General features: G+C 49.2%; 1 protein-coding gene across 1 annotated transcript in view; it reads right to left on the bottom strand.

The window, feature by feature from the left end:
- The window catches only part of LOC146829486 (NTF2-related export protein 1-like), an 85,436-nt gene that overhangs the window by 20,313 nt on the left and 39,220 nt on the right, over positions 1–25,903 (bottom strand). The window contains exon 2 of the mRNA XM_085608172.1: positions 272–358. Within this exon, the coding sequence (XP_085464298.1) occupies positions 272–358 (87 nt within the window). The remainder of the gene's footprint in view (positions 1–271; positions 359–25,903) is intronic.

Below are 25,903 nucleotides of genomic sequence, written 5' to 3'. Positions count from 1 at the left end.
GATCATTTTTTTGTTTTCTGGAGAAAAAAAAAATGGAGTATACTTTTTTTTTAACCAGTTTTGAAAGAGAAGTGAAAAGGAAGTGGCATTAACTTAAAAAGGGCAAAAACTTGCAAGCACAAAATATATTCCAGCTAAAGAACAAAGTACACGGACTGTCACGGTAAACTTGAATGTCATGCAAATAAGCATATGCCTTTTCATGGAAGAGAAAAGCAAACAACAACAAAAAGAAGAAAAAAAAAGAAAATTAAAAAAACAGCAGACCTACCCTTCTCCTTTTATCCATGGTATCATAGTAAATGTTAACAAATTCTTCTCCAGCTTTACAAGCCAGGTCCACCCGGGTGCTAAAATCCTGAAGGAGGACAACAGTTGAGTTAAGATTGTAAATAAGTGATAACATTTCTGCTCGTAACACTTAATCTTGCCCATAGCCCAAAAGATTAAAGAGGAGATCAGTCTTATTAAGATCCTAAACAATGGCAGTCAGAGACAGGAGGAAACAATCACACATATATGCCTTCCGGAACATGCACTAGGTTAGGAGCTGGATGTCCTTTATAGCTTGGCAAGGGGGGACGAGTGAGGGGGGGGGGGGGGGCAGCTTCAACATCTTTTCATTTTAGAATTTACATACCACCACCCTTGAATGTTCTGAGAAGAATCTGCTACCTGGGTTTAGATTGCAATTACTACCCTGATCCTTTAATGGCAGTAAACAACTAAGGGTAAGGCATGTGACTGGGGATGTGTGCGTGTGTGTGGGGGGGGGGGGGGGAAACTTTTAGGACCACTTTGTACCTTTAAAAAGTAATGCAGTGGATTTCCTATTAAAATGGTCCAAATTTACATCACACAAAAGTGCGCCCATGCCTACATACACTGCTTGTAGATCCAAATTTCACACTGGAGTCCAGAGGAAGCAAGTCAAAACAAAAGGATAGGTATTGGAAATGATTTCCCAGTGCTATTCAAATCTTACAAAGTCCACACAGTTTTAAATGCCAAGCACAGAATATTGCCATAGCCTATACCCAGTTAAAAAAGGACCAAATTATAATAGCCCTAAAAGGACTGGCACAATATTTAGTCCCATTTAAGTTTGTCCTTAAACAACTGTGTTTTGCCAGCGTCGTGCAATTAAAAAATGAACAAACTACCGGCTTCTCCATTCTGCTTTGGTCTCCCACTCTCACATCCAGTGTAGGCCTATTTGTAGCTTCCTCCAGGTGACTCAAATGTAAACTACATTGCATCTATTTGTAACAACCAAACCAGAAAAAGTTGTACCACGTCTGGTGTCTCAAAGAAGTCACTAAATAATTTTAAGTTTACAAGGACTTAAACAATGATGCAGCATCTGGACAACACTGTAGCTTGGTTGTGCGTTGCTCATACTCTTTAAAATTATTTCCCTTACTTACCAATTTCTAGTTACAAACTGTGATGTGGGTATTTCACAATCTCATAGTACAAATATTTACAAGCAGCCATATCCTCAATCTTGGTATCATCCAACTGACAGTAAGATGTTCTCTTTTGACTTCTCAGAACTTTTGATTTGGCCAACAAGGAGATCTTTGTCATCGCTATAAACATTGAGTGCTTCCAACGATCACTGTAAGAATTCTCCTAATCTAAATATAAAATGTCATAAGCATACATCAAAAGACTCTCACCCCCAAGTTTGGGCAGAAAGGACTCTAGATCACACATAGGATCAGGAAAGTAAGCTATAGGTGTATAATGCAGTAACCCCTCTTGCTGTAGAACTTTAAGCACAGCTGGCGCACCAAACTCTTCAAATACTGAAATAGGATTTACAATATAATTTAGCTCTACTTCCAGGACAAATAAAAGGAGATACTGAACCGACCGGTTTCGATCACTTCTTTGTATGCATAAGGCATAGAACAGAGCCAAGAATGTCGTTAAATATTAGAGTCAGTATCTTTGATGATAACTTCGGATCTGTTTTCTGAAGATTCATGACAATACTATTGGGTCCATGAGCCATAGAGGATTTCGCCCCTCTGGGAAAAGACCATAATGGTCAAGGTCATCACCTATTCTAAGTAGAAGCAGGGTATGCAGCAGCCACCCCTGGAAACATATGAGAGCATCAGTGAAGGGATCAAGGTATTAGAGAACTACAGGAGTAGCAGCATAGGGAGGCTGCTTTTTCTGCACTATGGCAAAAAAAAACCCTACTTGTTTGGATTAAAAAATTGGATTAATCCAGAAGGTTCTCCAGTTACCAGCTAACCCTTTTCTCAAGCAGTTTACGAATCAAAGAAAAGGCAGCCTTGGCAAAGATTGCTTTCTTGAATGTCTGAGGGTCCAAGACGCATGAATGATTGCACAAACTGCCAACTAATATTTTCGCAGTACCTGGCACAGGCGCGAGTGGAAATTCTTTGAGTAATACTGAGGTGTCCACCATAAAGAAATAGGAGCTAGCACAAAGGTACAATCTATCCAATGAGCAGGCAACGGATCATTCCAGGGATATTACCAAAATCAAGAAACACAGGGCAGGAACTTTGAGGCAGTTGGTATTTGGTTAGGCAGTCAAAAATAGGACACCTCTTATGGAGGCAGCTTTGCACTAATGTAGTGTTTTAAAACAGCTTTTGTCTATGTTCATGTATTTCTCAAGCCATTTAGCTTCCAAACGCCAACTCTGTTTCAATGTCTTCAGCTCTGCAGTGTGTCAGGTACAAAGGAATGTAGGATTTAGGAATGGTCCCAACGAGTTCTGCACACTTGTCCAAATCACTCTGCGTCACTGAAGATTTGCGCAATAATGCCAATAACTAAAATTATTTACTAGTAAATTTAGATAGGAGTTAACCAAATACCTTGAGTTTTGGAACTTTTAATGCTAGCTTTTCATTGGTATTACCTGGGGTAGAAAGTAGGGGACAGAATTAAATATCAGTATGACCAGGCCAGGAAGAGATGTTGTGCAATAGAAATTGAAACAGAAAACTATTTCCACAGCACATTCAGCCAGTTATCAGTATTGTATTGGGGATTTATAGAGCACACTGCTACCCAACAAGGGTCTCCCGATGCTGGACAGGACAGCAGGCAGAGCCACATAGACTGCTTAACAACAACCCAAGACAGAGTCAGACTTGGCAACTAAAGAGCAAGGTCTTCAGGTTCTTACAGAAGGCGAGCAAAGAGTGACAGCTCCTGAGCTCAGCTGGATGAGAGTTTCAGAGCTTCGGGCCCAAGTAAGAAAATGAGCAGCCATTCATGCAAGCAAGACAAAACCTGGGCAATGTAAACAGTGAAAGGCTGGATGATCTCAACTGTCGGTGGGGACATGGAGTTTCACCAGGCCTTGTAGACTATATGAGTACAGCCATGTCAGTGGAAGATACAAACAATGAAGCTACAGTTAATATGAATTCAGAAATGTATAACGAAGAGGATGTTGCATGAAATCTCAAGCACAATTTATAGGAGACCATTGCCCTTTAATTTATCTGACCAAGAAAATGTTGAGCAGGGATGGGAAAAATGGAGAAGGAGATTTGAACATTTTTTTAAAGCAACATGTAAAAAATATACAGATGAGCAAGCAAAACATTTACTTAATCTTATAGGGGATGATGTTGAGGACTTAATAATTACATTCCCAGAACAAGAACAGGAAACGTATAAAGGGCTTATGAAGGGTTTAAATGACATGTTTGTGCCAGACAGAAATCTAGATTTTTTAAACAACGGATGACTAGGTCACTAGACTAAAATAAAATCGGTGAAAATTTGTGAATTTGATAAATTTAGCAATGAAGAGGCAATAAGAGAGTGATGCAAGGTTGTACTCAATAAAACAGATATGCAAGTTCAGGAACATGCTGCAAGAATGAAAGCAATAGAACAAGTGAGACAAACTTCAAAGAAAACAAATATTAGAGAGAAAGCAGAAATGCTACTTACTCAAAGAAAAAGTTGTGTTATAGATATGGATTTCAATTCCCACATTTGAAAACCTGTCCAATAATGGGACAGCAATGCAAAGAATGCGGAAGATACTATCACTGTGCAAGTGTATGTAGATTCAAAAAAAGAAAAGTGGAATAAAAGAGAAATCTGGAAGCAAGCAAATCTGGCTGTAAAGAAGAATTTTGGAAACACAAAGTATGTCAGACGGAAGGAGTTGGAGAAGATTCTGAATGAGAGGTTGAGTACTCTGAAAAACTTACAAAACCTTTGGGGTGTTTTCCAAGCGAGGAAATGGCGCCTCCCAAGTGTACGCCTTTTATTGTCTCAAATATTCATGTGGTGCATAGACGAGGGAAGCAAACACCCTAAACCCTCAGATATGGACCCAAGATGAGGTCCACTATAAACATACACTCAAATCCTGTGTACATGCTATTTGTTTAGTACAAGCGACCCTAATTGTGCCAATTTCACGATGATCAACAGTTATATTCAACACAAGTATTCTTAGTGATGTTCTTTGTTTCTTTATTCGATTTGACCGCCCAGCCAACACGTGTTTCGTCGTGGGTGATTGCCCAAGCGACTTCTTCAGGGCTACAAGATAAAATATATATGTATGGGATCAGCCATGTATACCCATGCATATATATATATTTTATCTTGTAGCCCTGAAGAAGTCGCTTGGGCAATCACCCACGACGAAACACGTGTTGGCTGGGCGTTCAAATCGAATAAAGAAACAAAGAACATCACTAAGAATACTTGTGTACTCCTAAAAACTTTACATGATGCAAGAAGAAAGTGAACCTCAACAATTCAATGTGATTAAAAGAGCAAACATAAAAAAGACCACGTGTGTGGATCTATTGGTTGGTTTACAAAAGGTTCCATTTGTACTAGATAGTGGAGCAACGTGTAACAATGTGTGTAACTGAATATATGAAAACGCTTTAACAACCTCCTTTAAGTCCTTCGAATGTTAGTGTTTTCCAGTGGGGAGCAAAGACTCCTGTTTTATGTTTAGGAAAGTTTGAAGAAACATTACAATATGGAGGTGTGACAAGCAAAGAAGACATACATGTCTTAAAGGGTGAAGTTCCTTGACCTGGTCTGTTGAGCAACGTCACTGCTCAGATCATGGGTTTGTTAGCAATGAACTGTAACATGTCAATGGATCATCCAGTTTTAAGAAAATATCCTATACTGTTTGAGGGATTAGGTAAACTAAAAGGACTAAAACAATTACTCTGCATATAAATGAAACATTTAGACCAGGAGCGCAAACACATTGAAGAATACCAATCCATAAGCAGACAAGGGTAGAGAAAGAGATAAAGCCGTTGCTTGATCACGATATAATTGAAGAAGTGACAGGACCAACACCTTGGGTGTCACCCATTGTAATCGTTCCAAAAAAGGATACTGAAGATGTCGGATTGTGTGTTGATCTGAGGATTCCAAACCGAGCTATTGAGAGAGAGCGATAGCCTGGTCCTCATTGGAATTGTATGATCAGCAGTATTAATGGGGCTGCGTTTTCTATTTTTCAAAACTTGACTTATACAAAGAACATCACCAATTAGAAATTGAACATCACCAATTAGAAATTGACAATCAGTCAAAATATATCAACATTTTCTTCACATTTGGGTTTATTTAGATATAAACAGTTAAACTTTGGAATATGTTCAGCTGCAGACATTTTTCAGGAAGTTTTAAAGAATGTTATAAGGCCGGTGCACAACAGCATGAATTTTAGCGATGATATTTTAATTTTTGGCAAAACTCAGGAGGAACATGATCAGGCATTAGATGGTGTATGTCAGCAGCTTCACAGGGCAGGGTTGACACTGAATCTGAAAAAGTGTGAAATAAGGCCGAGCGGACGTTCTTTGGGCACATATTTTCAGCAAGGGATGAGGCCAGATCCTGTCAAAATATCAGCTCTGAATGCAGTACAAAGGCCGAAGGATGTAAGGGAGATACGATCATTTTTAGGAATGCTAGCTATCGTGCAAGGGATATAAAACATTTTGCGACAGTAAGTTCACTGCTCAGAGAATTAACAAGAAAAGGACGAAGATTCTGCTGGAGTAATAAATGTGAATTGGCATTTAAAGAAATAAAGCTAGAAATATCAAATGCAGCAAAGCTAAAATATTTTGACCCTGACATATGCACAGAGCTGGTAGTGGATGCCAGTCCGGTAGGACTGGGCGCGATTCTGGTACAACATAAACCTGGAAGAGAAACTCCAAGATTTGTGGTCTCTCTTGCCAGCAAAAGTCTATCTGAAGTAGAGCATAGATACTCTCAGCCTGAAAAAGAAAGTCTAGCCGTCGTCTGGGCATGTGAACATTATCATGACTTTATATATGGTAAGCCATTCGTAAAGGTCACTGATCATCAAGCTCTCATTTGGGAACCCAAAAACAAAGATGCCACCGAGAATTGAAAGATGGGGAATAAGGCTGATGGATTATGATTTTAGAATCATTCATAAACCAGGAAAACGAGAACAATCCAGTAAATTACTTATCTAGACATCCGTGCAAAATAGAGGTGGCGCAGCCATCAGAAGCAGAATACATACATTCATAGTAAAATCAGCAATTCCAGGAGTTGTTAAGGAGGAAGAACTAATCAAAGAAACGCAAACAGATGACACTATCGAATAAGTGAAAAGAATTGTACATGAAAAGAATTGGAAATTGATAAACCCTGCAAGTCGTTTTAGTACAACTATAAAGAAATATGACATATTAGCATTCAAAAACATACAGTGAGTTGTCTGTAACATCATCTGGAATATTATTAAGGGGCAACAAAATAATCATTCCAGCAAAGTTGCAGCTGAGAGTCATTGACTTGGCACATGAGAGTCATCGAGGCATTTCTGCCACAAAGAATTTCTTAAGAGAGAAACTATGGTTTCCTGGTTAAGACAAACAAGTGGAAGAAGTTGTTCAATCCTGTTATATATGTCAATGTACCACCAAGGAAAGAGGAATGGAAGAATTACATATGTCTGAATTACAGAATGCTGTATGGTCCAATATAGCAGCAGATTTTTATGGACCGTTGGACTCTGGGCACTACTTGCTAGCAATAATAGATGAATATTCTCATTTCCCTATTGTGAAATTGGTGTCATCAACATCTGCGTCAGCAATATTGCCAGTTCTGGATGAAATATTCTCTACTTGGGGAATAGCTAACATTTTAAAAACTGATAATAGACCACCATTTAATGGGAATGACTTAAGAAAATTAATTGAGTATCTTGGCATAGTGCATAGAAAGATAACTCCGATGTGGCCTCAAGCTAACGAAATGGTAGAAAGATTGATGGCAACTATTAACAAGCATTGGCATAGCCAATAGGTCTCGCCTTTGGGGCCTTATAAGTGTTTAGCCAGAGCTATTGACTTTGGCATTTGTACACAGGCCAGGTAGGAAGGCTGTACGTGGGGGGCGAAGTAAGGCGTGGGGGCTCCGGTGGATGTAGGGAGTCCTGTGGAGAAGGGGAGAGAAGGTGAGGCTCCGGTGGATGTAGTGAGTCCTGTGGAAAAGGGAGGGGATGTGAGGCAGAAGTGGTGGGCTGCAAAGGCTTGGTAGAAGGCAAGGGTGGCTGGCTTACCTTGAGGAGGAGAAATTGGGTGACGCAGGGTCGGGGTGTTAGACCTCTGCGAAGTCAGATGGAGGGCTCGGTACGTATGACTTGGGAACCTTGACGTGCACCCGGAATGGTGTGCTAGAGGGGCATAGGATGCGAAAGACAATCAGCAGATTCAGCAAGACACCTGACTAGAGACAGGCGGAGCAGGAGGACAGGCTTACCGTACGTAGTAGTATTCCAAAAAGGAGGGCGAGGATCAGCCGGGAACGATCTGGAGCCTCAAATTGGTCCCACGAGTGGGTACGGACGGTGAACCCTGGGGCGGCAAGGGGGCGAATCAGAGTGGGGCCGAGAACGGGACAAGCAGAGTGGGAAAAAAGATTGTGGGGACGGGCTTACCGTAATTCTGGAGTGAATCCAAATTGTATGGCAACGCTCAGGTCAGCGTGGGACCGCCACAGTCGTGTGCGGTTCGGGGATGATTAGCGCCGGTAGCTGTGAGAATTAAGAGCATTTCCGGGTGCTGTGATGTCACAATGTCACGTGACCAGGGTAGGGGCGTGTCGGTAATGACGTGGCGGATCAGAGGGGCACGGCTATGCGAGGGGAGGGCGCGATTACGGGTAGCCTCATGCGAGGAGGCAAATTACAAAAATTATTAAAAGGAGCGAGTGCATTTGCTAAAGTCTCATAGGCATGCACTGATGTGTTGCAAGTAGGGCACTGGAATGTTAAAGTCAAATCGGAACATCCTCTCAAAGGAGTTGAAACTATACTGTAAAAGCTTGGTTTGATCATGCAGGTGCGGGAGTGCTCCCAGTGTAAACAATTATTAGGCATGGGTTCCATGGTTGCAGTGGGATGGTACTTAACAAGCGCGCGCGCGCCTCAAGTTTAAAACAAGGAGGCACTTCTGGTGAGTGGCGTGCAATGTGCGCGCACTGCAAGGGTGCCCGTGGGCTATGCGCTTAATGAGCCATGACGAGAGAGGAAAGCCAGATGGCGTCTGTACGCGTAACGGGGGTAGGGGTGGGCTGGGGGTGGGGGGGTGATGTGATAATTTATTATAATGTGATGTCACCTGGAATGATAAGGATCAGGGGTTCTAGATTGGAATGAGGAAGGTTTTAAAGGGACAATAGTCAATTTATGGTTGAAGTTAAATTTTAGCGGTAACAAGGTCGCGGAGCTCCAATAAATATAATATAGCTAAATATCCATGGAGCCCTAAATATCTGTGAGGACCAGGCTATGTTTGACCCGGAACATATAGCATAAGTCCTTGAATTCGATACGCTTATTCACCCTAAGCCAGTGTAGTTTGTGAAGCAACGATGAGACTGAAGCGTATCTAGGCAGCTGAAAAAGGAGACCGGCTGCATTCTGGATGATCTGCATGTGAAGGTTCGAGAATTTATCTGCATCTAGCTATAAAACATTGCTGTAGTCCAGTCTGGATGTCACCAGAGCCTGCAGCACTGTTTTCTGGGAGGCCAGAGGATCTTTTTTTTTTTTTTTTTAAACATCTTTTTTTTATTAACATTGCTCAAGATCATATGCATGACAAAGCAGTGATCAAAAGGCACATAAACCAACAGTGGTACATTACAGAGTTGAGGATCGGGAGAGTTACCCAAAGGTCCCGCTACAGCTGCCCCCCCCCCCCCGCCTCTGAAGGTTCGGAATCTGCACCATGGGCCCCACACCCTCCTCCATTTCTTCACACAGCCCCTGGATTTATAGACTGTTTCCTCCGCCCTCTGACACCAGTCCAGGTCCCTGAGCCACTGGTCCCATTGTGGAGGCGCAACCGCCCCCCAGGCGCTCGCAATGTTCCGTTTTGCCACCCCAGCCGCTGTAGCCAGCCAGATCTCATGATACCTGGACCAGTCCGTGTCTCCCTTGATCAGCAGTAGCAGCCACCTGGGCTCCAATGGGACCGGCACAGCCACCACCTTCGCCATAGTGTCCGTCACCCTGGTCCAAAAAGGTACTATGTTCGGACATTCCCACAAGATGTGGAAGAACGTGCCCTCCTCCCGGCAGCCCCTCACACACACACACACACACACACACACACACACACACACACAGAGGCGACAGCGCCCTACCCCATGAAAATAGGTTGGTCCGTGGATAGTAAACCCTATGCAGGATTTTGAATTGGATGAGGCGAAACCGCATCCGGATGGCAATTTCGCGAGGGCCCTGCAGGGCCTCCTGCCAGTCCTCGTCATCCATGCTGCCTATATCTCCCTCCCACTTAGCCCGCAAGGAGACGAGGGGGTCAGGCATGTTATTAATGAGCTTACGGTAAATGGTGGCCGTTAGCTTCCCCAGTATGGGGTCAAGCAAGAGCCTATCCTCCAGGGGAGAATACTCAGGGAGCGAGGAGCCTCGTCGCAGGTAGGAACCCAGGGCATGCATGAGGCGCAGGTAATGGAAGTGTTGAGCACTGTGCACGCGATACTCCTTCTGGAAATAATCAAAGGATCTGGGGGCGCCCCTCTTCCATACATCTCCCAGGTAATCTATCCCGATCAATCGCCATCCTTTGAAACCGGTCAGTCTCGCGACCTCTGGTAGTTGGTCCCCAAACCAGAGCGGCGTCCGACCCGTGAGTGTGCCTGCCCACCCAAGAAACTGATGGGCCTCCCGCCAGCACTGTATGACCACCCCGGTATGCGATGGGAGGTCCCTACATCTCCTCCTCGAATACAACAGCTGCTCACAGTTTCCTCCTGGCATAACATGCCTGTCAACCCTATACGCCGGCTCCGACCCCGTTGCGTACACCCACTCATTAACTACTTGTAGCTGGGAGGCCCAGTAATAGAGACGGACATCCGGGAGAGCCAGCCCCCCGTCGTATACCCCTCTTGTAAGCTTACACAACGCTATTCTAGGGCTCCCTCCGTCCCAAAGCAGGGTCCGCACCATCTGTGAAATACGCCGTAACACCCCCCCCTGGGATCGGGTACGGTGAGTTCTGTAGGATATAGAGGAGGCGCGGTAAAGCCAGCATCTTGAAGAGCCCCGCGCGCCCCATCAGAGACAGAGGCAAGGATCGCCAATGAGAAACATCCGCTGCTAGGCGCGCCAGAAGTGGTTCCAGGTTTCTTTGAAAGAACACCCCTTTATCTCTAGTCACATACACCCCAAGGTACTGAAAACCCTCTGACACCACCCGGGCTGAGCACCTGGTTGGAATCCGCGGGGTAGGGCCAGAGAGGGGGAAAATCACTGACTTGGACCAATTGATCCTATAACCGGAGTAGCTGCCAAACAAGGCAAAGAGGTGGAGCGCCTGCGCCATTGAATGGTACGGTCTGGCCATGTACAGCACAATATCATCCGCATAGAGGGAGATACGCTCCTCCCACCCATTGCACATTGCTAACCTCCAAAACGCCTGGTCCCTCCGTACCCAGTGGGCCAACGCCTCAAGTGCCAGTGCGAAAAGAAGGGGAGATAGTGGGCACCCCTGCCTAGTGCCTCGACGCAGTGGAAACGCACGGGAGAGCGCACCATTCACTCTTACCCTGGCGACCGGCTGTGCATACAGCAGGCGCACCCAACTACAAAAGACCGGTCCAAAGCCCAGACGCTGTAGGACCATGAATAAGTACGGCCACTCGATGCTATCAAAGGCCATAGAGGCGTCCAGCGCCATCAACGCTGTCTGGGAGTCGTCCTCTCCCTTTGTCATGTACAGAGCCCCGTACAGCCGCCGAAGATTAAGTTGAGTGCTTCTGTGCGGCATGAAGCCAGATTGGTCAGCATGCACCAGGTCGGGCAGGACTGCCAACAGACGCGTCGCCAAAGCCTTAGCCAGGACCTTGGCCTCTACATTAAGGAGCGAGATAGGTCGATAGGATGAGCACTGGTCAGCCGGCTTGCCAGGCTTGTGGATGACCACGATCGTAGCCTCCCGTTGATCCGGTGGCAGCACACCCCCAGCTCGTGCCTCGAGGAACATCTTCCTCATTGGATCTATGACTATGCTCGCCTGTCTCTTGTAGATTTCCACAGGTAGCCCATTGGGCCCCTGCGCCTTTCCCGCCTTGAGGGAGTTAAGCGCCTCACTCAGCTCCGCCCCGGACAGTTCCGTCTCGAGGCTGTCCGCTTGTTCCCTTGAGAGAGCAGGCAAGTCAAAGTCCCGCAGGAACTCCGCGCAGTCAGACTCCGTTCTAGTGCACACCGGAGTGTATACCTTCACATAGTATGACGCGAAAGCCTCAGCTATTTCCGTGCCAGTAGTGGCCAAGGACCCTGCTTCATCCCTAACTGCCGCAACCCAGGAACGCTCCCGGTCCCTGCGTTCGAGCCAGGCCATCAGTTTCATAGATTTGTCACCCGCATCGTATATCCGATGCTGTGTGGCCAAGGAGTACGCGTGTGCCTCACCCTCCGCCAGGGACCGCAGCTCCCTCTGTTTAAGAGCAAGTTCATGTCGCTGCTGCGTGGAGGGAACCCCGCCGGCCTCCCTCTCCAGAGATGTGATTTCGCCCTCAAGCTGACGGATCTGGAGCGTTTCCTCCTTTTTCCGCCTGCCAATCAGCGCCTGAGCCTGACCCCGCAGCACCACCTTATATGCTTCCCATAAGACCAACGACGTATCCACCGAGCCCGAGTTCTCTGCGAAGTAGAGTTTGGAACCATCCCTCAACTTGCCCAGAATGGACTCATCCCGGAGGCGCCACGGGTCAATCCTGGGAAAAGCCGACCGGTCAAGTGTCGGCCCCTGGAGAGAGACCCCAACCGGCGAGTGATCCGAGATGCCCCTGGCCATGGTACAAGGATCCACGAAGTTCGCCAACTGATCACCCAGCACGAAAAGATGGTCTAGCCTTGAGAAAGACCCATGCCTGGCTGAGTAGAAGGTGTACTGCCTAAGGGAGGGGTTGTGGATGCGCCACACGTCCCGAAGCCCCAACGATGCGACGAAGCCCCGCAAGCCCAGCTCCCCTCTATTGCCCTGCCGCTCCCCCGAGCGGTCCAGATCCGCATCCATGACTGCATTCGTGTCCCCCCTAGCACCAATATACCCCGGGGAAGATCTGCGATGTGGGACCCCAACTTGCCATACGTCTGAGTGTGCAACCCCGGCGGGATGTAACAGGAACTCAACACTATTGTGCGCCCCTCCCATTTAAACGCCACCGCTGCCAGACAGCCCGAGTCCTCCACCCAGGTGCCCGTAGTTACCAGCGGAAGGGCCTTGCGAACGAGTATACCCACCCCTCTGGACCCGGACGTGCCAGAGGATCTTTTTAAGCCATTTTGAGGACAGATAAGCAGGTGGCGTTGACCCTGAACACCTGTGGCTTGAGGGAGAGGTTGTTATCGATGATAAAACGAAGATTCTTAACCTTAGTTACTGGAGCGGGTAATGGTCGCACAGCATCCGGCCTAACTCCCCAGAGTTCGCGGTTGTTTCCCAGAACCAGGACCTCAGTTTTATTGCCATTCAGCTTCAATGTCATCCAGAGAGCGACATTTCTCAGGCAAACCTGGAGAAGGGAGGGATCTTGATGCCGAGCAGCTGACAGTATGCAGTGTTGGGAAATCATATTTTGAACTAGTCATTAAAGCTGGCATCATTACCTGCAGAACTGCCGCTCAGACATTCAGGCTTGGGTGGCAGCAGTAAACTGGAATTAAAATAGTGCTTTTACTCCCCCTCACATAGAAGAGTACAAACTATACAATCCAGCCTCCCCATCTTTGTCTCCAACGGCGTGACCTCATTTGGGGTACACTTGCTCGCTCTCGTGCTTCTGCTTGATTCCTAGTTTGACATGCATGCCCTTGTTGCAATGAAAGCTGACCGTAACCAGTTTCAAATATTCTTGTTATGGCAAGCTACGCCTTATCTGCCCTCTTGATTATCAAAATGTAGTTTAAATCACAGGTTCTTACCAATACCATGCTCATAATTTTATGTTGAGTGGACAACCAAGTGCGCACTACTTTCCTTTAAGGCCACGCATCATTCAGTGGCCTACATTTCTACACCTAGAAATATGTACAAATTACTCCTATTGTCAAGTAACTAAAAATACTTTACATACAAGCCTGCAAAACCTTGTACTAAATCACTTATTCGCATGTCACACTTCGTTAGCAGAACAACATGTTTTTATTATTAATAATGGTGCAATGTTTTACTTTCCGCATGGCACTGAAGATCTATGCAGTTCAATTTCTTTTTTTGATAAACACATTTTTATTCATTTTACAAAAAGTATGCACCAGCCATATCACACTATATTTCAATGATCAAGAATTACAGTCAAATAATCCCCAGCATACAGATACTGAGACAAACGATGGAACCGATCAGGCCCCTCATGATTAGACCTCCCCACCCCCCAACCACTTCCCCCAAATTCTACGGTATCTCGGGGCAGCCACGTGCTGCGTACATAACTTTCTCCTGTGTGGCACACCAGTCCACCCCACTCCGCAAACATCCCACGGTGCGGGAATCAGGACACTTCCACAAGGCTGCAATGTCTCTTTTAGCGACCACCATGGACGTATTAAAAAACTGTTTTTCATTTCGTGACCCATCCAACCCATCCGTGATGCCCAGGATCGTGTCCTTAGGGTCATGTGGAACCCCCCACCCCAGAACCTCAGAGAGCTTGACTTCGACGCCCTTCCAAAATCCCGCTAGGAGGGGACAGGCCCACACCATGTGTAGGAAGTCTGTGGGATCATGGCCACACCAGACAGGCTGAGGACGGACTAAGCCCCGCGTGATGAAGACGTAAAGGGGTGAGATATGCGGCATGTAGATAGTAGAGGTGCACTAAGCGCAGCCGAGCAGCGGCGGTGACCGTTCTAGGGGCCATAAGGGCACCTTGCCAGTCGTCTTCCTCCAAGGGGCCCACCCAGACTTCCCATTGCATCCGCAGTCTGTCCAAGGAAGTCAGGGTGTTATTAATCAGTGTGCGGTAAATACGGGAAATGCAACCCTTCCCCAGGTCCCCGAACATAATCTGTGCTTCAGGTGGGCTATAGTCAGGCAATCGAGTGTCTGTCGCTAGGTGTGAGTGTCGCTAGGTGTGAGTGGATGGCGTGCCGCAACTGGAGGTAACGAAAGAATTGCGAGGGATGCAGCGAGTACCAGGCTTGGAGATCATCAAAGGAGCGCATGTGATTTCCCCCACAAACATCCCTGAGCTGTGAAATGCCTATGCGGTCCCAGGCCTCGAAGCCCCGAAGCCCGGACACCTCCCTGAGCCAGGTCCCGCGCCACACCGGCGTACAACGGGTCAGTGTGTGTGTCCAGCTGGTGTGCCTCAGTGCGGCTCGCCAGGCCAATAGCATGGAATGAGTCACCTCCGGAAGACGGGATGGAATCGGGGTCCCGTAGAGAAAGGAATGTAGTCTGTCGAGGCCCAGCTCCCCCAGCTCAAGCCTTTAGGCCGGGTCGGACCACCCCCCATTAAACCAGTCATGTATGGAGAGGAGTCGTGTGGCCAAATAGTAGAGGCAGAGGCGAGTCATCCCTAAACCCCCATCAAACGAAGGGATCCTGCAGGTAATGAGCACCAATCTGGACCTACTTTTCCCCCATAGGAACTTGGTGATGAAGCCATCCAGCGTACGGAACCAGGCCCTGGGAAAACACATAGGGGTATTTTGAAGCATGTAAAGGAAGCGGGGGAGCACTATCATTTTGAAAAGAGCCACCCTCCCCATGGGGATGAGGGGCAACGACTGCCACCGCTGGAGATCCGCCTTGGCTCGCTTCACCAGAGTGACATTGAAGGCCCAGCTGAGTTCAGGCAGTAGGGTTACTCAGATCCCCAGGTATTTAAATGATTGACAGTGCAGAGGTATGTCAGACTGCCAGTCAAAGCATTCCTGAGAGAGGTGCAAGGGGACCAGGACTGACTTATTGGGATTCAAACGTAGGCCGGAGGCCTGTTCGAAGGACCGTAAGAAGCAAAGACAATGGGGACCCGACTGGGCAGGATCTGCCAAGTAGATGAGAACGTCATCCGCGTGAAGGGCGATTTTGTCCGGCTGGACGCTGGGCCATTCCCATCCCTGCATCCGGTCGCAGGACCGCATCAAGGATGCCAGAGGCTAAATCTCTAAAGTAAAAAGCAGGGGGGAAAGGGGACAGCCCTGCCTCATTTCCCTGCAGACCGGGAAGGGCTCAGACAGGACCCCGTTGACTAGGACACGATTCCTCGCGAGGGCGTACAGGACCTTGACCATGGCCCGAAAGCAGGCGCCAAGTCCCATCGCATCGAGAACATCTTGAAGGAAGCCCCAGTCCACAGAGTCGAAGGCCTTCTCGAAGTCCACCAGGAGGTGGCACCAGGAGGTGGCACCAGGAGGTGGCGGTGGGCCAAGGCGGAATGCAGTCTATTGAGACAATGTCGGGTGCCACGGGAAGGCATAAACCCACATTGGTCGGGGTGGACCAACGTAGACAGATGGGGCTTGAGGCCTTGGGCAAGGAGGGTGGCGAACAGTTTGACCTCAGTATTGATGAGGGAGATGGGGCGGTAGTCCACGCACTGCGGCGAAGGGGGCTGGGACTTCGGAAGGACCACAATGGTGGCGATATCCGTTTCTTGGGGAAAGGAACCCTTCTCCACGGCCTCATGAAGCAGCGCTTCAAAATGAGGGATGAGAACAGTAGTATTCCTGAGGGAGGCCGTCAGGGCCCGGAGTTTTGCCAGAAGAGACGAGAGCGATAGCGCCCCAATTTCCTCATGGGAAATGGGACGGTCCAGGTCGGTTTGGACGGTGGCGTCGAGCCGCGGGAGGCAGCCCCCTCACCGTCCATCAGATCAGTAAGGGAGAGGGTCAGGCCCGGGCCTCATATAGCCTGCGGTAGTAGGCAGCAAAGGCCTGCGACATCTCCAATGGGGCACGGCACGGCGACCCATCCGGCGTCACTATCTCAGGGATTATACGCTTCGCTCTTGGATACGTTGCCAGGCGGTGAAGGAGTGCGCCATTCTTGTCGCCCCAGCCATATACTCTAGCCACGGAGGAGCGCCAAAGGAGTTTAGCCGCATCCAGCGACAGCTGTTTGATCTCCAGCCGAAGTCGGACCAGAAGTCTCATGTCGGAAACATCCGGGGGATCGGGTTGTGGTGCGTTCGAGGCGCAAGGCCTGTGCCTCCTGTGAGGTAATCTGTTCCAGCTGGGCTTGGCGCTGGAGCTTGAGGTGGCCCTTAGCAACCCCCCTAATCGTGGCCTCACCCGCTTCCCACAGGGTGCCCGGAGAGGACACAGAGCCCTCGTTGGGGAGAAGGTACTGCTTGAGCTCCACCCCCACCGCCTTCATAAAGTCTGTCATGAAGAAACCAGGCATTCAACCTCCATGTTTGTCGGAGATACCTCGCGGAAGAAGCGAGACATCCTGAATCAGAAGACAGTCCATCGACGGAACGAAGATGGCGTCAATGCGTGCCTGTGTATGGTGTGCCGCCGAGGTGTGTGTAAATTGTCTAGCACGGAGATGCCACAGTCGCTAGGCGTCGCACAAACCTAGTGAGGCAGACCATGACCGCAGCTGCTTGGCCTGCGTGGTTCTACTTGGGGATGGCGGGCCTGCCGTGTCGAGGTCCGGTGAAAAGACCGCATTAAAGTCACCCCCCAAGGAATGTCGGACTGGGGGGCAGTGATGCCAAGAGCTCAACAGATTTAGCTAGAGTCGTCGTCAGCATCGAGGGGGGAGAATAAAGGGACACCAGGTTGAGTGGGTTGCCATTGATTGTGCCACTAACAGCCACGAGAGTGCCCTGAGCCTCAAGGATGGTGTGAACAGTCACCAGAGTAAGGGAGCGTCTTACAAGGATTGCCACCCCCGGGAACCCCTGGTAAACCCCGAGTGCCACACTCTGTCATATCCGTAACGCGCCAGAAAGGGACAGCGATTACCCAACAAGTGTGTTTCTTGTAGGAATAAAATGTCCACCCCTATGCGCTGCGCATACTTAAGGACGACCATGCGTTTAAGGCGATCCAGGAGCCCATTAACGTTCCAAGACATGATACGCAGGGGGGCATTTATTAATGGCATATCAAACATGGTACGTGAATTGCCAATGGAGCTACAGGACGAAGGGGGAGATCCAGTCTGTTGCGTCAGGTGTAAGGCAAGGTGCTGCATGAGTGCTAATGAATACAAACTAAAACGTAATGAAACACAAAACTGAGAAGAAAACTCGGGACAACGATCCCGTCCCCCTACCCCACCCCCTCCCTACACTTCAGGAACAGAAGCATCTGTCGCCCAAACAACAAACCAAAGAGTGAACACCCAAACTAAAACGCTTGGTAATCGGGAAGCTTGGAGGACCCCATCTCATTTCAGGATGTGCTTGAACGAACCATCAGAAAGAAAGAAATAATATTAAACTAAATGTGTCCTCCGGCTGCGGAGCCAGGCCCGGCAGGCAGAGACTAGTTCAAACAGGGTCTTTCAGAAGCATTGGGCTGCAGGAGAGGTCTGTGCCCGGGGGGACCTGCAAGGATGGACAGGGCGAAGTGCCCCCAGGAGCCAAGTGGTTAGATGACCCAGAGCGTCTCCCAGGTGGTGGAGCATCAGAAAGCAGCGTCGGTGGAAGGGGGCGGCTGGGCGGAGAGTCTGAACGTGTCCGTCTCAGTCCACGGCACCTGCGGGAGCGGTTTCGTTGAGGCTGAAGAGTCGGAGGTGCGGGGGCGGACCGGACCACCCCCGGCCCCCTCCTGTCGCGGGGCTCGATCATCAGTGTGCCGCTGGCGTTGCTCCGTCGCCCAGATCCAGGCCTCAGCCGGACTGTCGAAGAACAAGGTCTTATTGTCGAACATCACTCGCAGGCGTGCCGGGAAGAGAAGACGATATTGAGTGCCCTCAGCTTTTGTTTCACATCATCAAAGGAGCGACGCTGACCCTGAACCTCGCGGGTATAGTCCGGGAAAATCATGATGGTGCGATTTTCGTACAAGAGCTTTTGCTGTTTGCAGGCTTCCGACAGGATGACGTCCCGGTCTTTGAAGTTCAGGTCCCGCATTATGATAGGTCGGGGGGCCCCGCCTGGGGGAGGCCTCGGAGCCAGGGACCGATGGGCCTGCTCAATCACGAACCAGGGGGAGAGCGAACCCTCGGGGACCCACGAACTGAGCCATTTCTCGAGGAAGTCCACCGTGCGGCCCTGCTCCGCCGCCTCCGGGAACCCCACCAGGCGAAGGTTGTTACGCCGGGACCTATTTTCTGCGTCTTCTGCCCGGCGGTGCAGCTCTTGAGCGTGGGATTGAAAACGAGCAACCTGCCCCTTGAGTTGCTGGACGTCATCTTCAACGGTGGAGATACGGTTTCTTTGATCCGGGCGTTGGCGTTACGGAGGTCCTGCCAGATAAGGGTCATGTCCACACGCACCTCAGTGAGCTTCCCCTCCACTGAAGTTTGTGAAGCACGGATGGCTTGCAGGATGGTAGATAACTCAGCTGAGGGCGGCGGCTCCTGCTCCACTGCCCCCCCCCCCCCCGGGAGCACCCGCCTCCAAGGTGGTGAAACTGTCCATTTTGGTTTGGGTGGCAGGGGCCTTAGATGACCTGTCCGTCCTGCCCATGATAGCACCCGGGCCCCTTGCAAATAAGTCCCACATTGGGCAACCAACACACCTCCGTGGACGGCCCGAAGTCAAGCAGGTAAAATAATCAGTGCCAAAGCATCGTCCGGACCAAATCTCTGCCCGCAGGGCCATATCGGGGAAAGGCCTTTACCACTCAGAGTTGTAATTATGAACCACCGAGCCTACACAGGCAGCCAAACAGGCACCGCCCGGGGCCAGCAGCTTAAAGTCCCAACAGGAGGGCCGCAAGTGAAAATGTCTCCTGGGGTGGCTGAAGGGCGAGAAAGCAATCAGGACGCAGCAGTGGGCCAAGGAGGACCCCCGGACGTCGAAGGATCCACCCCAGGCTTCCCGCCGATCGACTCCGCGGCCGAATTGGGGTCCCAGGACCGCCCGGGCTCGAGATCAGGGTCCCATCCACTCGAAGACCAGCAGCGCACCCTCTAGGCAGGAGAGATCAAGCCAGGCAGCGAGGGGGACCACACAGGGCCGGGCCCCTCTCCAATGGTGGCTGCCTGTGCACGCGGTGGGGGGGGCCCTAAATCCATGGTCCCCGGACCCCACCGCTGCCAGGACCCAGCCGCTGCAGTGCGAGACTCACACCAGTTCTCCAGGCCCCAACAGATCCCCTCCACGCTCCAACGCCGGTCACTGCCACTCCCACCGCCCGATACGGCGGCTGCTCCCCCAGGCAGGTCACAAATCTGAGCAGGCGCCGGTAGGCCCGAGGGCTTCAGGCATCACACCCGCCGCCATCCGTCACCACAGAGCAGCAGGCCCAGTGAGAGCCCGCCGGGGCGCCCCCGAAAGCAGCAACGTCCTCCACTTCCTTTCGGAGGGCCAGGCACTAGGGGTCGCAAGCACTCCAGCAAGGGGGGAGGGGGGCTGGAGACAGGAGAGCGCTAACTCCGCGGGCCCGCTCAGCTCCCGCTGCTCGATATGGCGGCCGCCTTCGCCAACACACCGCATGCGGCTTCAGAGTGCAGGAAAGCACAGTAGCTTCAGGCGCCGGCACACCGTTCTGGGTCCACGAGAGTCCCGGCAATGGGCCTGGAAGGCAGCACCGGTCAGCCTCCTCTCCCGGGACCGCCCATCACCGCAGGCAGTGAAGCTGCCGAGCGCTAACGGCCGCGCAGGAAACAATGCGGGAGACGGACTGCAGATACACCCCGCAGGTCGAGCCCACAGCCAGGGGCAGTCAGCATCCGGGGTCCCACCACTCACGAGGCCAGGCACAGCATTCGGTGAAGGGGGATGTAGTCGCAGACCGGGAGCCGCAATTTTGTCCCCAGCGGTTGGCGGGCCAGCCCCGGCTTCAGAGGTCCTGCTGCAGGGTTCCGCACTCCTGGATACTCCACCAAATCACACAGCCAGGTAAGGCGGGGATAAACCTGCTCCGATGGTTCTTTATGGGCTAAGGATGCAAGCGGTTGGTGGAGGGGTCCCGGAGCACTCTTGGAGTGCATCCACCATCTTGGCTCGGTTAGCCACGCCCCCTCGCAGTTCAAAATTAACCCCTTAGGTGCACAGTGCTCATGTGCGTCAGACGGCCCCCAGCTGTCCTCGCACATGGTACAGGGAATCCCTCTGGTGCGGGCACCAGAGGGATTCCCTCTACACCCCCAACAGCCTCGGGAGCTGGGGGAAGAGCTTCCCCAGCTCTCGAGGCAGTCTGCTTTGTTTCCCTGAAATGACGATCTGCGCGCACGTCGCGCTGACGTCATTTCAATGAAACCGAAATGAGCCAAGAGGCTCATTTCAGTTTTGCTTTCTACATGCTCAGGGGGCTATCTCAGACCCCTGAGCACATGGAAAGTCTGGAGAGGTATAGTTGGAAAGGGGAGAATCTCCCCTTTCCAAAGGTACCCCTCACTAGTGGATCCCTGCTTGGGGATCGCCCCGGGAGGGCGATCCCCAAGCAGGGATCCACACACTAGGCACCATGGAGGTGGGGGGGGGGGGGGGGGGGGGGGGTGAGCAGAGTCTTTGTGCCCTCAATCTGCCCCCATCCCCGGTCTTTCTGCCCCCCTGGGGGCCAGATGGGGCAGTAGCCCCCAATCTGCCCCCCAGGGGGCAGAGTAAGCCCACTACACTAAGATTCTCCGTTCTTGCTCCACAATTTTGGAACTCCCTTCCGGCAGAGATTAGGTCTCCGACTTCTCTGGCCCAATTCAGGAAACGGCTAAAGACCTGGTTGTTTACTCAAGCATATACTGATTAAAGCAATCCCCCTGTCACGGCCGTGATCCTTCTCTGAGCGTCAAGAAACCGTTGGTGTATGCGAAATGCTTTTAACATAACACTACACACCAGGGTTTTTTTCCCAATCTGCCCCCCGGGGAAGGGGGAGTGCAGAAAGCCCACTAAGTGCTAGGGATTTTTTTTTTTTATATAAAGGTAGGAGTGGGGGCTGCCCAGAATGGGCTTGTCAATGCACCCTCCCCCCCCCCCCAAAAAAATACTAGTCTTTCTGCCTCCCCCAATCAGAATCAGATGGGGCAATAGAAAGCCCACTAGCCACCAAGGATTTGTTTTTTCCAAAGTTTGGGGTGGGGCTGCCCAGAATGGCCATGCCAATGCCCCCCCCAAAGATGCCACAGTCTTTCTGCCCCTCCCAGGAGGCAGATGGGGACAGTAACCCCTGATCTGCCTCCCAAGGGGGTTGGGAGGTGGAGGGCAGAGATCCCATCATGCGCCTGCAATTATGCTGGGTTTTTTTTATACCTAGGGGAGGGGGTTGTCCAGATAGGGGACCCCCCCCAAAAGAATAGCCATAGTCTTTCTGTAATAGTGAGGTATCATTTTACTCGGGAAACTGAGGGGGAACGCTGTGGGGTAGTACATTGTGCCGGCACGGTGATTCCACATCAAAATGTGGAAAATGCGTTTCTCAGCTAAATTTGAGGTTTGCAGGGGATTCTGGGTATGATAACGCTGGGGGATCCACGCAAGCCATACCTGACTGGACTCCCCCGGTTGTCTAGTTTTCATAAATGTGTGGGTTTGGTTGTTTCCCAAGATGGCCGCCGAGCCCGGGGCCAAAAACCCAGGTGACCCCCCCCCCCCCTTGCAAAACCAGGTTGTTTTGCCATAGGTAATTTTGATGTCTCCTCAAGACGTTACGAGCCCTTGCCTGTCGCTGGTACTTGACCCACCCACGCGAGTGAGGTACCATTTTCATCGGAAGACTTGGGGGAACGCTGGGTGATAGGAAATTTGTGGATCCACGCAGATTACAGAACTTTCCACCACAGAAATGTGAGGAAAAGGTATTTGTTTTGACAAAGTTTGAGGTTTGGAAGGGATTCTGGGTAACAGAACCTAGAGAGAGCCAGACGAGACACCCCATTCTGGATTCCCCTGGGTGTCTAGTTTTCAAAAATGCATAGGTTTGCTAGGTTTCCCTAAGTGCCAGCAGAGCTAGGGTTCAAAATCTACAGCTAGGCACTTTGCAAAAAAAAGGGTCAGTTTTCACTGTAAAAATGAAGTGTGTGCAAGTTGCGTTTTGATCAGATTCCTGTCGCAGGCACTGGGCCTACCCACACAAGTGAGGGACCATTTTTATCGGGAGACTTAGGGTAACACAGAATTGTAGAGCAACTGTTATTACCTATTGACTTTTGATGCAATTCTGCCTTCTAAATGAAAGACAATGTAAAACAGAAGTCACTTTGAAATATGTCCTATAATTCTCATGCTAGTATGGGTACTCACAATTTCGTAAATGTGCAAATAGCTACTGTTTCTAAACTCTATATTTTGTTCCAATTTCAGAAATACACAGGTGTCTTTCATCCCGATTTTCCACTATATATATTTTCCTAAATGAATTGCTATATACCCGGTACATAATAAAAAACCATTGCAAGACGCTGCTCAGTTATTGGCTCTGCGTACGCCCGGTTCTTGGTGAACCTACAAGTCCTATATATCCCCACAACCAGAAAGGTCCAGCGGATGTAATGGTATATTGCTTTCAAACATCTGTCATAATTAGAAGTTACAGGTGAAAATTTGGCACAAATGGCTGTTTTTTTCAACTCATTTACAATTTTTCCTATTTTCAACTGTTAATTTCTATAAAGAAACCTTGAAGGATCTACACAAATGACCCCTTGCTGAATTCAGAATTTGGTCTACTTTTCTAAAATGGGACCATTATTGCTTTCATACCCATTTCTACAATTAACTGGAAGAAGGTTGAAAGCACAAAAAAAAGGCTATGTCCCAGTAAAATGCCAAAACTGTGTAAAGAAAAGATGGTTTTCTGCCGAAAGTCTGTCAGTCCCTGAAAGCTGGGAAAATGGTAATTTCAGCCCCACAACCCCTTTTTGTTGATACCATTTGCAGGGAACAAACCAGATGCTTTCCTTTGCAGCACTTTTTCCCCCATTTTTAAAAAAATCCCAAAACTTGGGGCACCTTTAGAATCCCTATGATGTTGGAAGAAAAGGACGCAAATTTGGCGTGGATACATTATGTGGTCAAAAAGTTACAGGGGCCTAAGTGCGAACAACCACAAATGACTAGAAAAAAAAAGAAAAGGCTTGGCACAGGGGTGGAAAAGGCCTAGCAGCGAAGGGGTTAATAGGATGAACTGTTTAGAGAAATTTCTGTAACTTTATTGTTAAACTTATTGATTTACAATATTTATTTTATTACATGCTACAAACCACCAGTACGGAAACCTCAGAGAGCACATAACATGAAGCCATAAAAAACCAAGATAGTCCGGAGAAAGGGTGGGCCAAACCAAGCTAAATGTGGGTCCACAAAAGTGGGCAAAAATGACAGAGCCTTAAGGTAGATAGTTCAGCCAAGGTGCTAAGATGGACCCGTCTTATGTGTTGTAGATGTAGACACATGAACGATGGAATCATTCAAATGCCATAGTAAAAAAGATGGGTTTGTAGGGATTTTTTTAAATTTAGAGTGGTGGAGTTCCACTCGGAGGTGGTCAGGCAAGGAGCTTCAGAGGGAGACGACGTAGATGGAGAAGGGTACCATTTGTCTGAATTTGTAAGGTGTCAGTTTGTGTGTTGGAAGATCCGAGACTCTGGGTGGGGTAACTGGGAAGAAAAAGAGTGGATAAATAATTAAGAGTAGGATTACTGCTTTGTGAACAAGACCGTTCTAAACTTTGCTCTTTCCAGCAGTTGAAACGAGTAGAGGGATTTGATAGAGAGTCATAATCAGGGTGCTTGAGATTACAGTCTGCTGGCATATTTTGAGGGAGGAGATGGGGATACCCGCAAATAACTCATTACAGTAGTCTAGGCAGGTCAGAATCATGGTGAGATTACTGCATTTCATTTGAGTGATTTAGCAAAATTAGACACCCCCCCCCACCTCCTTCAGTAGGTGACGGCGGAAGAATGCAGTATTACAAACTGTATTTATCTATGGTGATGATGATAAAACACTGTCAAAGATGACACCCAACTTAAAAGCTTCCAACATCGAGCCAGCCCAGTTTTCTTTCTTGCAAGCCCTCCATGAGGGCCTTTCTGCCACGGTTAGATTTGGATCAGGGGGGGAAGGGGGGGGGGGGGGGGGGGAAAGAGTGCACTCGTCCCTGGAATTGGAGAGGGCTGCGCCTGGGGTGTATTTAGGCCCCTTTTCTTTTCACTCTGTATATCAATGGGTTGGAGGCAGCCTTGTTGGAACAAGATCTAGACGCCCCATTAGTAGGTGCTAGCCGTTTACCAGTTCTAAACGCGGACAAAGCTATCCTCATGTCTAGGAGAGCAACGATTGATAGACCGGTACCTTTGTATAAACCATCTCAAATTCCATGTGATGGTAGTGGGACCTAGGAATACCAGGTCAAAAAGCTCTGTGTCAAAGTGTAATCCCATCTCTAGGGTAGAGCACTTTTCCTACCTTGAGATTATTTTAGACTCCAGGTTTTCTTGGCAACCACTGATGAAGAAAAACTTGCTGAAACTTCAAAATCGGCCACTGCGGGGTTGCCCTTTTAGCTAGATGCTTGGGCCAAACTAAAGTAGAGGCAGTGTTAAAGGTCTATAAGGCTAAATGTGTGTCGCTGGCTAGCTATGGCTGTGAGATTTGGGGTTATGTATCGTGTCCCAAGTTACAGGTGGTAGAAAACTCTTCTCTCAGGGGCCTCCTCGAAGTTCCTAGAAGCATGCCTTCAGAAACTTTGCATGAGGAAGAAGGAATTTGTTACATAACAGACTGGATTGCCCTTCGTCCCTTGATCTTCTGGCCATCAGTCTGGTTGAAAGAAGATCTCTAGCTTAATAGGCTCACAATACACATTGTATGGTGTTGGAAGGAGCAGTGAGTATTTCTTGGCCAGCCTATATCAAGCTTGCTTTCAAGTCTTTGGGTCGACCTGAGATTTTTTCTAATCCTGAAGGAATAGTCAAGAGGGACATCCCGTGGGTAAAACAGGCCTTTTTTGAAAGGGCGGCTTCAGAAGGGGATGCCATAGCCGTTCATAAGCTTTTCTTCAGACAATTCATTATGATCAAGACAGTAGAGGGTATTGAACCTTTTCTACTGTGGGAAATGTCTTCATATCATAGGAGGTTCCTGACTTACTTCAGGTATAACAAGGTTGATCAGTTTTTGTTACCTAGATGGGATTGGTGTACAGTCTCGGATCTCCCTTCTTGCTCTTGCAATCCTGTGTACCTCCCGGATACTTTCCATCCTGTTACGATATGTCCTAGATCTAACCGGCTGTGCCACAACGTAC

Source organism: Triturus cristatus, chromosome 5_2, assembly GCF_964204655.1.
Source record: "Triturus cristatus chromosome 5_2, aTriCri1.1, whole genome shotgun sequence".
NCBI classification, from domain to species: Eukaryota; Metazoa; Chordata; class Amphibia; order Caudata; family Salamandridae; genus Triturus; species Triturus cristatus.
This window is presented reverse-complemented; position numbering and strand designations above follow the sequence as displayed.